The 17,018-nt window shown below is 27.2% G+C and overlaps 1 protein-coding gene across 1 annotated transcript in view; it reads left to right on the top strand.

Moving 5' to 3' along the window:
* The window catches only part of LOC113373543 (Down syndrome cell adhesion molecule-like protein Dscam2), a 273,188-nt gene that overhangs the window by 118,717 nt on the left and 137,453 nt on the right, over window positions 1-17,018 (top strand). The window contains exons 4-5 of the mRNA XM_026613836.1: window positions 1,687-1,848; window positions 10,652-10,801. Of these exons, the coding sequence (XP_026469621.1) occupies window positions 1,687-1,848; window positions 10,652-10,801 (312 nt within the window). The remainder of the gene's footprint in view (window positions 1-1,686; window positions 1,849-10,651; window positions 10,802-17,018) is intronic.

The raw sequence follows: 17,018 nt of genomic DNA, 5'->3' as shown, positions 1-17,018 counted from the left end.
GTATCGAAACTCTTTTTTGCATAAAAACTCGAATTACAAATTAAGGCTTTGTTCTAAATATATCATTTAAATCTTAATTATTCATTGCTCGACATGTATACTACTTCTTTTATTTTCTTGTATAATTAAATACAATCATTTCATATTATCCTCCGTGCAAATAGTTGTGGAATTGAATGATTTGACCCGCTGCCAAGAGTTCAAACAAATTTACATGGGAAAATTTCATTCACAGACAATATGCTATATTGGTGATTAAAATTTTGGGGTTCAACATTCGGCCTTTGGCAAGTGATATATTGATAAAGTATTAATAAAGATGGCACATTAAACTTTAATTATTTTCGGACCACTGCTACTATTACATGGATATAATGATTCTTCAGGTAAAAAGTGCGCAAAGTACGCAATTGTCGATTAATTTTAATGAGTTGTGGTTACATTCAAGTTTTTTAAAGTGGCTGATAATGCAATTTTAACATTGCACCAATTTGCATTAACATAATCTTAGATCATGATAAAAGCGAGTTTTTTTATTGGAATTGATATCCATATAATTTCATAAGTTGAATTGGATTACATAAACATGTTAAATAATTTTCTTATTGTTATTTTTTGCAGTTTATGATAATTATATGTTATTTGATTACAGGTCATATTTTTTAGGTGATTTCAGTGACAGAAACTATATTACATAAAGTTTAGTTATAAGATATTGATATTTTTACCAGTTATTAGATTATGTTAGACTTACAAATTTAGCATTTATTTTATGTATGTTTAAATACATTTATATTGTCTTCGCAGGTATTTTTAACAGTTTCTTAACAAAATATTTTTGCCTCAATATTTACTACAAAATACTATATGAAACCATTAGAACCAGTCACAATGTTTGATGTTACTTAGAATCCTGAATAGTACAATTTTTGTAATCTTTATATTCTATTATATAAAAATAAGTCGGGTTTTCCTTCCTGACGATATAACTCCTGAACGCTTGAACCGATTTTTCGACGATTTTGCATTCGTTGGAAAGGTCTCGGACTCCGTGAGGTTTATAGCAAAGAAAATTGGAGAAAGATTTCAACAGAAAAGCGGAAAACCCTTTTTCTTTTTTTACATACAGAATCATCTCTGATACTTAGCATGTACTACAAACTAATATTTTTTGTTTGCTACTCATTTGTTTGACAGCTACTCATTGTTCTCTGCTCAGTTAATTTCATGTGACAAAATTATGCAAAAAATGTAAAAAAAGTTATTCGTTTCCTAACATTTTAATTGGAAACCATCAAATCAATCACGTGTATTGTGCATATTTTTATTCAATTTTAACAGCAGGCAACTTTTTTCTTCATCTTTTAATCACCAAACGAAATGTTACATAAAATGAAACCATCTGGTGGTGAAACGGAGTTCGCCTGGTGTGCTAGTTTTTTATAATAATTGTTCCAAGTAATTTTATTTCTAACAACAGTTTTCGATATATTATTGCATATAATCGTCCTATTCAAGCTCCTTTTCAAAGAATCTTGTAAAATGCAATGCAACCTTTAAAGTACCCTTATGATATGATCCGATAGATTTACATTCTTCTATATAAGAAATTGAATTTTGTTTGTAAAAATTTCAGAAATTTAGTACTATATGTATTAAAAAAATAAACTAATTATTTTTCAATAGTTGTCTCTCAATTTTATGACACCGACGTAAATAAGGAATATGTCATTCGTGGTAATGCAGCTGTTTTGAAATGCCAAGTTCCTTCTTTTGTTGCTGATTTTATACAGGTAGAATCCTGGATCACTGATACTGGAGAAGAATATCGTATGGGCGCTGATTTTGGTAATTTTTTTAGTTGTAACTGAGGAATTGAACGTTCAGAAGTGTTTATCCTTTGCTCCTCTACGATTTGTTTATTTATATGTTTTCCTAGAAGATGGTTTATAATTTTTTTCCTTACAGCTCAAAACATGGCATGATGAAGATTTAGTTAAAGTAATGTAGTAATTGGATTTAAATAAGCATTTCTAACTTAATTTTTACAGTTGTTTCTCAGTTCTATCAATCTGAAGTCAATAATGAGTATGTAATCAGAGGCAATGCAGCAGTTTTGCGATGTTCCATACCGTCATTTGTTGCTGATTTTGTCAATGTAATTTCTTGGCATGACGAATCTGGGAATGAATACCCTCCAAAAAATGAACAAAACCCTCCAAATTATGGTACTTGAGTACCTAGTACTTGTGATTTTGTATTATTTAATGCATGCATGGATCGAATGAGTGCTATTTGAGATTGAGATTTGAGAAATGGAAGCTTTTTGTTGAGAGAATAGTAGGTACCTAATTGCTTTTTATTAGTTGCCGAATAAATTGTTAATTGATATATTCACGAGTTAATATATAATTTGTCAATTCTTGCAGTAATTGATATGTACAATATATTTTTGATAGAGACAAGCAGCTTCCATATGAATACTTGAGTCATATCCAAGTCCACTAATTTAGTTATTTATATCTCCTTCATGCAGTTTTATTTTATTATATTGGACCAGACTTTAAAAAGGAGATACTTTATCTTTTGCTAAGAATATTTCCGAGGTGTTCCAAAATTCTTACTGTTTTTAATTCTTGACTTAATTTTGAACCATTTGAAGCTACATTTGTTTTATGCTTCTAAGGCAATACTATTGACATATAGAGGTCAATTCACTAGTAAAATAGACCTTAAAATAGCGTTGTCATGGCAACGTTATTGTCTATTTTACCTTCAATGCTTTGGTTATACCAGAATTTTTCTTTATTTCATGCTTGTACTTTCTGTTACCAATTATTTTTAATTCATTGCATCTTATTTTCCAGGCGTATATCATGATGATTAATTCCAGGTGTTTTACGTCGTCGAACTTCCAATTTACTTCTATTATATCATTACCCTTTTATGATTATTTTTAATTATTATTTTCTTCCATAATTAGTTGTTACACAATATTACGATGCCGAAGTTGTGTCAGAGTATGTTATTCGAGGAAACACAGCAGTTTTGAAGTGCAATATACCATCTTTTGTAGCCGATTTTGTTAAGGTTGAAGCCTGGGTTGCCAGTGATGCCACTGAATATTTGCCTGATGCTCCTCTTGGTACCAAATTGATAACTTGATCATTTTTATTTGTTTGGGCTTATCATTAGTATTATCAAAACATGATGTGCTTTTATGATAAATGTGTCGTATGATTACCTATTGATTCCTGAAATTGTCCTTTTCCTTTTTATTACGCTTGGGTATGTCTAAACCATTTACATTCACTTTTAAAGTACCAGTATTAAATTTTATGACGAAATATTATAGTAGATCACCCATAACTTTCTGATACAAACTGTTTTATTTATGCAAAGTACCTACTACTTGAACGATTGCTTCAATTTTACACAATGGTGAAATGTGTTGTTACTACATTGGACAAAATATTTATTTGATATTCGATTTAACATATAATTTTATATTCATTGCGAAAAAGTTTTATCTATTTTCATAAAAAATTATCAGTGTTCTATTTTTAGTATTTGAATTTGTAATTCAAGCAGTAATAATTATGCAGTGAAATAATATTTTATCATTTTGTGTTACTGATTGTAAGCATTTATAATGGATTACATATTTTGTGAAAGAGTTGCTGTACTTTATGCATACGTAGTTATAGAATTTATTAAAACTCTCCTTCGCTAATTCAGATTGGGTTATAATTTAACCCTTGTAGCTGTGGAGTGTATTAAACACTGATTTGTTTGTAAATTATGTATTTGTTGCAGTTCTAATTACAATCACTGATTTGTTACTAAGTTATAATGAAAAAAGATATATATATTTTTATTTGTTATTTACATGTTGTTAAGCGGACTTTACTTTTTGAAGAATGCCCTGAAGTTTGTCACCTTCATGGCCAATATAATAAAACGAAAAGACGTCCGAACAGTTGCCCAATGACATTAACGAAACTTTTAAATAAATTGAATTTATTATAAACTTGATAATTTTCTAATTTAATTTTTATTATTCTAAACAACCCCAAATATTTCAAACATTTCACTGTTGATAATATTATTCATAATTAATGTCAATCAGATTTGGACTTATAAAGCGGTATTTTATCAGAAATTTTATCAAACGGAATTTTTAGTGTATAAATGAAATGGAATCTTTGATTTTATACTAAATTTTAATTTTATACTTTGGTTTTCAATATACTCGTGTTGTTGCAGCAAATAAATCATTCACTTTTCAGGTATATATTGATTATTTTACATACATATAGTGCCCTGGATATCTTGGTGTTCCTCATGTAGAGAATAAGTTGCAAAATCTATAATTTCTACCTAGAATAACTACGTAATTATTATATAACTCAATTATTTTGCAGTCGTTAATCAATTCTACGAAGCTGAAATTTTGACTGAATATGTAATAAGAGGCAACACAGCGGTTTTAAAATGTTCTATACCATCATTTGTCGCTGATTTTGTACGAGTAGAGTCCTGGATAGATGAAGAAGGCCTAGAAATGTTTGCTAGTTCGAATGCTAGTACTGGTTGGTTTTATTATTAAGAAACTGAACTTCTGGTTTCTGGAAATGAATGACTTGATAAATGATTGATATTTCATCCTTGTTGTTCCTATGTCTGCCAACTCCTGTTTCAGGTGGAGAGCTACTATTTGGATATCACCACTTTTACATTTTTGTACTTAAAAACTATAGTGTATTACGGTTTATTATTAATTAAATATTTTATTTCATATAGTGGTCACTCAATATTATGTAACTGAAGCCGAAAATGAGTATGTGATTCGTGGAAATGCTGCAGTAATGAAATGTAAAATTCCATCATTTGTGGCTGATTTTGTTCAAGTGGAAGCTTGGATTTCTGATGATGGAAATGTGTACTCCAATCGTAATATTACAGATTACGGTAAACAAAAAAAAACAAAAAATACGACGTGTAATTTTGGATTTGTGACTCCTTATTCCTTCCTCCACAGATTATATTCACATTGTAACAAAAGTTGTTCTATAAATTAATCCGGATTACCAAAATATTTTTAGGTTGATTTTGGTATTGATTTTCCCAGTATGCATGCATTGTAGTTGTTTCTTAATTCATAAATTTATCAATTTATTTTGGTCAGTGGTCACTCAAAGTTTTGAGGTAGAAGCTGACAACGAATATGTAATCCGAGGAAATTCGGCTGTAATGAGATGTGAGATTCCATCTTATGTTGCTGATTTTGTCCAAGTCGACGGTTGGCAAGACAGTGATGGAAAAACTTGGAAAAGCGGAGAGGAGATTGAAGGTTTTCTAGGAAAACTTTCTAAGGTTGCTAGATTTGTGTGTATGGAAATTGATAGATCCTCTTATATCTGATTTGTCTTTAGTTTTAAAATCTTTTATCAGTAAGTTCCTTGAACATCACTTAAGTTATTGCAATAATTGACATGATTTTAGGTTATTGATCTTTGGTCATTTATAATATTTGTTTTTGAATTTTTTTTCAGATTTTTTGTTTTTCAAACTAACATGAAAATACTTAAAATTTTCAGGAAATGAGTTAAATACTAATATATCTATTTACATGTATTACACTTCTACTAGTTGCTTCTGGTATTCATCAATTATTTCATTTCACTTACAAAGCAGGAAACTTTCAATTTCCGAATCATGCCACAACAAAAGGAATTAATTCTACTTATTGTATCCGACAAAAGGCATTGTATCTTTTTTCACAGTCAATATTTATGAATAATATGTAAATACTTTATATAAGAGCTAATGACATCGATACAACTCAGCCTTTGTTTCAGTAATTATTTAGTTTGACATAGAATTTATCAAATTAATAATGGAAGACTATCACTATTTATTCTTTTTATTACAAATAATTTTTTTTGTATGAACTTTATGATCTCGATAATTTAAAGATGACTATTTTGTAGTATTACTTCCAACTTTTATAAATTTGTGTCTACCAACTGAGGATTTTCAGAAATATATGAAGTTACTTTTCCCAGCTTCGTTATAAGGCAAATATGCGGAAAAGGCCAAAGACAGAAAAATTTATAAAAATGTTTTATCACTCAATTTTTTTATTATAATTTTATAAGTCAATTATATACCAATTATATATCATATAATTATTAACCAAGAATATTAGAATATTACACCATTCTATGAGACTACGAGCTATTTTTTCATGGTGTTAGACAGGTTTTTCTAAGGGGAATATCCTTTCTTTATTTTTTAGTTTTTTATATTAAACTAGATGACCCGACAGACGTTGTCCTGTACCCATGCCTACAATTTTTTAATATAATTTACTAATATTTACCGTTTACCTAAAGATAATAATTATTATTTTTCAAATTACTCTTCACGCCAAAATGCATATACATTTATAATATGAGCGATGTTAAATGTAGAACTGCTTGAAAGAAAATGATGAATCTCAATATTAAAAATTGAAGTTTTTTAAACGGTATAACATAACCATAACCACAACATAACACTGGTACTTTAGGAATAAATTAATTTAGTTTTTTATTATTTAAGATATCCAAAATTGCATCTTAAACTTCTCCTAATTGGTATCTTGAGGGCTGAATTGTATGTATTCATCTTTACTTTCCCATTTGTTGTTATAAAGTTAATTTTTTACGAATTTTAAAAATATTGTGGAAAGATTAGTAAAAGATGAAAAGAAATTATATATTGAAAAAAAAAACTATATTGAAAATTTAATATCCCAGTCTTGTGTTGGCGCCCCTGAGGCGTGCGCTTGTATTGTTCGCATGCATCGCATTAAAGATAGGACCGTGTATCATTAAATCTGCCATACATATACTGCATTTTATATTATTTTAATTTCTGGCACATCTCAGCTGCTTTTTGGCAATAATAATGTAGACATTTCATTTTTCTGTTTATTTTTTAATTTATTATACATATTCTAATATTGTCTTGTCTAGGTTCATAAGTAAATTGAAATTTGTGACAAACAAATTCAAATTTGTTTTCATTTGTTTTCAATGCAAACAATGACATATCGTTTTTTACAATTTTTTCCATTTATTTCTACAATATTGCACATACATCCCAGTACTTTATAATCACATACATCCTAGAAAATTTCCTTAACAAACTTCAGAAAGATTTATCCGAATAATCGTTTAGAAGGAGTATCCAATGAGTGCTTGTAATTTAGTTCGAACTTTATATGATAGAAACAAAGCTCAAATTAATTGTATGTTTTAGTTTGAGAACGTTTGTATGAAAAAAAGAAAAGTGCTGTTTTTAGGGGTTTCCCGGCAATTATTCTATTTTTTCTCGAACGAACATTTTAAAAAAAGAACTGGCCAAATTGATTCAGGCGTTGTTGAGTTATGCGCTCACCAACACATTTTGCGATTTATTTTTATATATAAGAAGATAAGATTTAATATCTACTTTAAATGTAATTGTTTTGTTTCTATACAAGCATTCAAATAGTTATTCATTGTTTACATTTACTAAAATTTCCTTTACTATTAATTGATTTTTAATAAGTTTGTGCACACCAGTTGTGGTCATTGACTTCTTGTTGACCTTTCACTTTGAATTTGTAATAATAAAATTTTACTTCATTTTGTGCAGAACGAAACTTTGTTTGCGTTACTTTATTTCAAATTTCACAAAGAATTAAATGCAATTAGTTTCTCCGAAATAGGATATTATTTAAAAAAAAAACGAAATAGTTGGATGAATAGTTATCATAGGCTCTGTACTCTTAAATTGGCTAAAAGCAAACTGCCTAGGTAAATTTTGAGAGCAAAAACACATTAATTTGCAAATAAAATAATTAATTCTCAGGAGGACTTGAAACAGAGGATGGTGATGGATCATATTCAATCTACCAGTTTTAGCTGCTGAGTTCTTTGACTTGCCAAAATAGAAATTTATATTTAATACTCATCTGGAAATAAGTAATTTCATAATTCCGTAATTAATTATACATTTTCATTTCAGTTGTTCAACAATTCTACTCTAGTCGCGTTATAGACGAATTCGTTTTACGCGGGAACACCGCACTTTTGAAATGCAGTGTTCCATCTTTTGTTGCTGATTTTATTGATGTTGAAGCTTGGGTGGATGACCAGGGAAACGAATATAAACCAAATTCTACCGAAAATGGTTAAAATATTATTTTTGTTATTTAACTCTTTATTTAGTAGAGTGCATGAAAGGAGAATGATATTATCCAGCTTCTTCATCCTGATGTCAAATATTATAAACTCGAATTTTTTGTCATTTATGTCTAGTTTATTTATGGTTTGTAAAGGGCTTAATTTGAATTATTTCTTTCTTATTAGTTGTGAACCAGTACTACGAGTCTCAAGTATATGATTTATTTGTAATCAAGGGCAACGCGGCGGTTTTCAAATGTCATGTACCATCTTTTGTGGCGGACCATGTTGATGTTTCTGACTGGGTTGATAGCAATGGTGGTCAATACATAGATAATGGAACTTATGGTGTGTAGGATGACAATAAAATTATTTTATCGTTGTTACAGATTTAATTAAAAATTTTAAGTGGTGTAGGTTAAGAAGTTTTTCCATGATCCAACTAATACAAATTATATTGATTCCTTCTTATTACTTATTTGGACTTTTCAGGACAATGTTAATTTATGCTGTACTTAATGATACATTGTTAATTTCAGTGGCATCATCATATAATCGAAGCTTATATACATTTGATTAAATTAATTTTATAACATAAATATTTTTATTTTAGTTATTATCCTGAACCCTTATCCATAGATCTGACGGTCTGCCCGATTATCCCTAAAAGTCCTTTCTTCCGAAATGGCATGGAATGAATGATGTAGTTAGCTAGATAGTAAGCTTATTTTATTTTATAAATTATTTTTATTATTATTTGTTATACATATCTGGGTTAGCTTGTTTACATTACTTTAAAAGAAAATAATAATTACTTACTACTAATTACTTTTAAAGAAAATAATAAATAGAATAAATTTCGTTGAAAAATTAAATAATTTTGGCACTTAGTGGTAATAACTTCAAAATGTTAAAACACTAATATCAGAAAAAGTACAAATATTTATTGCTATTGATTACAATACATATTTTTTATCGGTTTTACAACAATAATATAAATTGTCGCAAACAAAATATAAGTTGTATAAGTCTATCAGCAAACAAATTACTTATAAAATAAAAGTAAACTATCAGCAACATTTGATATCTAAAAACTCCTTCAATAAGTTTTTTATTTCCTAAACCAGTAACATTTTTAACCATTTACCAGTTGAATTTGGTTAATTTTTATATTCAAGGCTACAAAAATTTCACATCGTTTTGTGCGTTTAAACAAAATACAATAGATAAGTATTTTGAATTAGCATACCTTGCTCTTCTATGACATCAATTATCAATTACAAAGTCAATTAAAGCTGTTTTGTTTATTTATAAACTTGTAATGATATAACAAATTTTTGTTTTGCACGCATGTATATTGAAATAAAAAAGCTTTAGATTATTGCATGCGTAAAAAGGTTTTTGTACAATAATTATTTAATTTATAGTGTTGCCGAAAAATCATTTGGAATTTTGACTAGAAAAAAACTGTATTCATAGTAGAAGCATTTGAGCACAATATTTTACTAGGTAGAGCCTTTTTAATTCAAACTTTATTAAAAACTTATTCTTTAATGCTGAAGAAATAATTACAAATAAACCGTAAGGTGTCAATTTTTTAATAAATGGCTAAATAAATAATGGAGAGTAAAATGCTTACTAAGTATAAAAACAATAAGTTGCATTATTATATTTTTCAATGGAACTATAACAACTTAAGGTAATTAATAAAATAAAATAAAATAAAATAGTATCAATCAATCAATCTGACGAATTTTACATTATTTTTTGTTTAAAGAACTTTGGTTAGCTTTACCGAAGAAATCAAGAACAAACTCCAAATGATTTTTTGTTTATTATGTCTCAATAAAATTAGTTTTTTTATTTTTCTTTATCATCTAAATTAAGATATCAATTGAAAATGGAATTAGTTTTTTAGAATTTTACTTAAAATATAACGTGATGGTAAGGATGGGGCACTCATAATAAATTATGTCACACTCTTATGTTATTTATCGATATTCCATATTAATAGACTTTTATACTTGTAGAAATATTTACAGTAAATTAGCGATTTCAAAATTAGTTTACATCCATTTAATTAATAAAGCCAACGTCGAACAAAGTATTTAAAAGTATTACAATAAGCGTCTAACTGTTTAATTTGAGACTTGATCATCTTGATTTCTCAGATTTCTTCAAAGTACATCAACTAAAAATTTTGTTCTAATATCAGAATTCTATTTTAAATTTTTTAATTAGCTTTTAACATATATTTAATCAGATTTTTGAAGTTCAAATATATTACATAATTTATAGATGCCTTTCAATTTTTGATCACGATCTATATTTTGTTGAGACATAACAAGCTTTTTAAACGCTAATGATAGTAACTATTTTTTAGTAATCCAAATTAAATTTATGTTAGAAACTAATTCTTTTTTTGACATTTTTAGATGGTAAATATTTAGTATTGCCATCTGGAGAACTGCACATAAGAGATGTTGGTCCTGAGGATGGTTACAAAACGTACCAATGTAGAACTAAACATAGACTTACTGGTGAAACAAGATTAAGTGCAACCAAAGGAAGGCTGGTCATCACTGGTAAGTGGGCTAAATGTCCCAAAGGCATGGTTTAAAAAAATACTCAGTTTTTATTTGAAACTATTTAAACTATTGTGATATGACTACATTTTGACGATTTAGGAATGAAGTGTTTCGAAAATAGTCAATAAACTTGCAAAAAAAAACTTGTAGCATTTTCTAAGGATTGACCAACTGAATTATAATTTTTTTTTTATTATATGTATACCTGTATTTTTTTGTCGTAATTTTCACTGTCACATTGTTAGATTTTCTATGCTAGTTAACCATTTTTTATGTCTTTTAACTTTTCTAAAAATTTATGATTTGAAGTGTTGAAAACTGTTATTTTAACGAATGTCTGTAGATAATAGAGTTAAAGGTCTCAAGAAAATTTTAAAATACTATGGCCCTATAGAAAAGTGGTTTAAATATGAATAAAAATAAGTTAGAAATAATGGGCTATGTTAGAAATAATGGAGAAATTTCAAAATTCTGAAGTTACAATTCTAATTATGGTCAAATTTCAATTCTTATTGATTCAGGCGATTATTTGCTCACACAGGAAAGTTTTTGTTACTTCCCTTACTACAAATGCCACTACACCTAGTCGAATGGTCATCTTGTTCAATTTTCTTTTTAAAAAATAGTTAAAAAGTCGTGATCATGGAACCCATTTGTTGTTATTGTTTTTTTTTACATGATACTTGATTTTTACCTGATTTTTGGTTCCCCAATTCACTTTGCGTTGCTCCAATTTGCTTTCTAATTTTTGGAAAAGATTTGGCTGAACTACCTAAAGTCAGATATGGGTGAAATATTAAGGCAACAACTTAATATTTTTTTAAATGTTTGCAAGTTTTGGAAATATTAAATCACAATAGTTTAAGTAGAAACAAGTACTAAACGAGTTTGGCTTAATGATACTTACAAATAACTAGTGTATACTTAGATTAAGTTTTTAACTTAATTTAAGTATTCTGGTTGAACCTGCAAAATTTTTGAATAAAATAAATTTAATTTAATAAATGGTTATTTATTCATTTGCAAATATAATTTTTAGGTAGTTTAATAAATTATAGAATAACCATTCTTTATTACAGTAAAATGTTTATAATAAAATATTTTTTTATCATAAACATGTAGTGTCACATTAAATTTTTTTTGAGAATTATTTATCAAATTTTGCAGGTATTTAATTTTAACATTATCTACTTTAAAAACAGTGTTAAATGAGTTTAAAATTTGATCTGGAATCATTATTATACAATTACGAAAAAAATTAAATCAACTTCGTGGTTTTATATTGCTTCATAATTATAACTTTACTCAATTACAAAAATTAATGGCTTTATTACATACAAAAACAAGCGACCTAGTGCACATAATAAAAAGTTGACTACATTTCAATTCATCATACTTCAAGTTAAAAACAATTTGCATTTATTAATATTTAAAACATATGTATTATGCTTTAAAATTGAGACGCAAAACGACCTTATATAGAGTAAATCATGTCGATGTCAAGGTTTTGATATACTCATTGTTTATTAAATGGATTAATTATTAATGCCGATAAGTTTACAAATGCAATTGTTTAAGAATAATTATATGGGATTACTAATGAAAACTTTCACAGCTAGGCTGTTTTTTCTTTCGTTCTGATAATATTGGTTTAAGACATAACACATTTAATAAATTATCTGGAAGTTCCAGTTGTTTCATATTTTACCTAATGGGCAAATTGATAATGTGACTGTTATCATAATAATATGAAATAACAGTCTAAGATATTTCATTTTCAACAATTGTTTGCTTAGGTTTTCACTCTAATATTGTAATAGAATTTAATGAACGATAATTTACCATTAAATATATTTCACTAGAATTATTTAGTATATCGTTTTTCATACTAGTATCATTCAGACGTATTTTTTACTTGTATCATCAATAATTATTACTTAATATTTTCATCATTTAGTATTCAAATTTTATCCAGAGAGTTTTATTATTCGTTAGAAAAAAAGGACAAATAAAATTAATATTATCATAATATACCATTTAACACTGTTTATTACTTTTATACAATGAACATACAAAAGAAATAATTGCGTTGTATAAAATATGGTAGATTATTTCGTTAATTACAATTTTGTATTTAGTCATATGTTTAAATGTTGACAAAATTTTAGTTTTATATTACAGTTACATTTTTACAGATTGTTTCAAATTAGTTTTTTATTTAAACATATGACTAATTTTTTTGGGCAATAAAAATATCTGTTTGTTTTTTACTAGTAGTATTTTACAAATAAATCACAAATAAAATTATTTATATATATGATATAACTTTCATATTTTTATTGCTACTATCACACAAATAGTATATCATATGAATATACTTTTTAAATATGTTCAAATATATAATAATATTTAAAATTATTCGTTTGGTAATGAATTTTTTGTTATGTTTACTTATTTTAAACACCAAATATAAAGATTAAAGTCAATATAAAAGATTATCAATGTTAATCTACAATTAGTATAATTAAAATATGTATTTTAAATTTATTTATTATAAATGGAATCGTATTAAGAGTAATACTATAAAAGAAGACAAAAATTATGAATGATGTAGGAAAAAATCTTATTTATTTGGTGCAATATATCAAAGGCATTTAAAATCAGAACACTACATTCAATTATGTTTCTTATAAATTTCTTAAATAAATTTTGCAAGTATTTAATGTATACGATATATCACACTATTGTACAATTAATGCATTTATATTTTTTTCATTTAATCAATATATTATATTCAATCAATCAATCAATATATTTTTTCATTTAATCAATATATTTTCATTTAATCAATATTTTCTGAAATTTCATTTCATTTTCATTAATATAATTTCAATTAATTAATATTCTGATAAAAGTACTTACTACTAAAAATCTCAAGCATATACAAAACTAAAGTCTTCTCTATTGCATATCAGAATCTTTCATCTTAGTTTCCTAGCACAAGTCTAAAATTCTTTTAATGTCGAATATCATATCTCACATAAAAATTAAATGAAAGTAAATATGTAAATTTTTAAAGACAGAATAATATTAAAATATTTATAGTTATTTTAGTAAATGTAATATGATTTTTAATAATATTGTATAAAATTTTTCGAAAGGGCAGTTTGAAAATTTGTCATTTTGATTTGTTATGATCATGAAAATGAATGATGTATTTAAACATGTTAATTAAAGTTTTAATTGAAAAGAAAATATTATTATATAATTTGAACATGTTAGAAAATATTTGTAGATTAGTCATATAACATCAAATGCTTATATCGCACGCTTATTGTACTTGTTTTGTAATGTTTTACCACAGTTCACTGTTTTCTCATTATCATCAAAACACTTCTTTTATGACGAATCATCATATGGAAATAATAATTGATAGAGATAATTATTGTAGAAAAATCATGTTGTAACTATGTCTAATTAATTCGTGTTACTAATTGGGAACTTGCATCAAAATTCAAGAAATTATTTCAATTAAATTATATTTATCTTGATAAAAGCTTAAAATAATATTTATTATTCTTGATAGGTATAAATAAGTAGCTTTAGGAAGTCGTCAAATGGGCTAAAAGAGATAAAAGTCATAAACTTTAATAACTTGCTCGAATACTCTTTTCGAAATAGAGGCTGATAAAGACAAAGACGCAAAGACTCCATAAAGTTCTATTTTTTAATTTGCTATTATTTTGGAGTATTTTTAAATTAATTATTTACAAAGATTATTTCAACAGTATATCGTAACATTAAGGTATTTCAGAATTAGGACAAGATCTGAATTAAGGATAAAAGGGATAGTTATAATACTTCAAATGTCTTCATATACTTACCAACTTAGCACGAATGACTGCCATTTCAAATATAAATACATCATAAAATAAAGACAAGTTTTTCATGCAAGTTCTCCATTAATAGTATTCTAATGAGTATTTAATCAAATGATTTATATTTTGAACTGTACTAAAACATTACTATTAGAATATAAGTGTATGTTTTTTTTTAAACAAATATATTCTGATGACTACAACAAGACCTAAGATCAGAAAATGTTTGTTCGCCACTGCCTGAATGTGGGATAGGGTACCCGGCCGGCACTAAAGCGCGAATTAGTTTTTTTCTAATTATTTTCAATTTTTAAAATAAATAAACTTTAATTTTAAAATAAACAAGATTTTTAAAATAAATCATATTGATTTTTCCCATAATTTCAATTATGTTTCATTGATTGTTTATTATATTGTTGAATGGCATCTTTCGTTTTGATACTATATCATATGGAGGTAACTTTTATATGAGATTAAAATGTTGTACATTACCCTGTTTGAATAAATAAAATCTATTTTTAAATACATACATCCAAAAAGTACTGAGTATAACCAGTATTAATACACCGTTATAATTACCAAAATTATTGAAACAATAAGTTCCTTAAGACATCTATTCTTTCACATTATCGTTCGGATTTTTTTCGTGTAATTTCTTCGATTCTTATATTTTCTCTCAGCTATCATTTTGTGGCAGTCTATTCAAATTTAGTGCGACCGATTTTTTGTCAATACCCAATTTAAAAATGAAAAATATAATTAGAATATCAGTATCTGTACTATATTTTACCCAGAACCTGTTGCAAGTGTGTCACCACGTTTGACTGCTGGTGATACTACCAGAACGGCATCTGTCGGTAAAAGTTTTGGAACCACTTTGCAATGTCCAGCACAAGCTTTTCCCGTGCCTAAATTTAGGTGAGATATAGGGATTTGCTTGATGAGTTAGTTGCTTTTAGTTTATGTATATTTTGCTGGTCTTCTAATATTTTATATTACATACATCATTTCTATAGTTTTTATTTTTGGAAGCCTATAACTTATCTCTACTTTTGGCTTGGCGTTATTAAATTTTTTGGGAGATTTGTTAATTTTGATATCTTTTTGAAAATAGAACCTGTTGCCAGTGTGAAACCAAAATTTCCAAGTCTGGACAAAAGTCGAACATTTGAATCCCAATTTTTTAAGTGTGACGTTGCTATGTCAGGCACAGGCTTTCCTGTTCCAGCTTTCAGGTGAAATACGTATATTTATAATAAAACGTATGATATAGTTTATGCTTACAATTTTTAATATTTTCGTATCGTTTGATATTCAAATTATAATTTTTGGCATTTATGTAGAGCCAGTCGCAAGCGTTAAGCCGAAATTTTCCTCGAGCGATACAGGTAGATCATTCACTAGCAAAAGCTCCAAAAGTTTGACTTTGCTTTGTCCAGCCCAAGCTTTTCCCGTTCCGAATTTTAGGTATGTTCATAAATTTATACAGAGAAATAACAAGTAATCTGAATAAAAGAGCTAGATAGTATTACCTTCGTATTTTCTGTTTTTATCATAAAAATCTTTTAATTTTGTTGAGGCAGTGGCATATATGATACGAAACAAATTTTAACTTCGGCTCTCATAAATATTTTTGAATCGTTGATAGAACCTGTCGCAAGTGTTATGCCGAAATTTTCATCTAGTGAAACTACAAAAGGATTTACCTCGAAAAGCAATCAAAGTGTCACCCTGTTATGCCCTGCTCAAGCTTTCCCAGTACCCTTATTTCGGTAGGATATGTTTCAAAAATAAAAATACTATAAACAATCTTCACATCCTTATTCCAACATTTCTGGGTTTGGTTTAGCATAGTACTTATATAAAAAATATGCCAAATTCGTAACTTTAAATAATTACCAGAACCTGTCGGGAGCGTTATGCCGAAATTTTCTTCAAGCGACACAACAAGAGGTTTTAAACAAAAAGTGAAATGAGTGTTACGTTGCTATGTCCAGCTCAAGCTTTTCCAGTACCTTTCTTTCGGTATGATTTTTTTCGTAGAACCTAATCTTAATTCCAACATTCTGGTTTTGTCAAAAAACTATTATATTTGAATCTTAGATTTGTTTTGATTAATGTATAGAACCAGTTGGAGTGCGTGCTCCCAAATTTTCAACTGACAATCGCGTGAATTCGTTCCTGAGAAATTCGAAAACGAGCTTTGCATTACTATGTCAGGCCCAGGGATTCCCAGTCCCAAGTGTGAGGTAGATTAATCCAAAATATAATAGAATTATAAAAACTATTTTTGATGAATTGTTGCTTGAATTTTCTTCATGAATATTGCTATTGTT

The sequence above is a fragment of the Ctenocephalides felis genome, unplaced genomic scaffold, assembly GCF_003426905.1.
Source record: "Ctenocephalides felis isolate EL2017-DRISC unplaced genomic scaffold, ASM342690v1 CF-g0.4_SCAFFOLD_00845, whole genome shotgun sequence".
In the NCBI taxonomy this organism is placed as follows: Eukaryota; Metazoa; Arthropoda; class Insecta; order Siphonaptera; family Pulicidae; genus Ctenocephalides; species Ctenocephalides felis.
The sequence above is the reverse complement of the archived record's forward strand: the minus strand, read 5'-3'. Positions and strand labels throughout refer to the sequence as shown.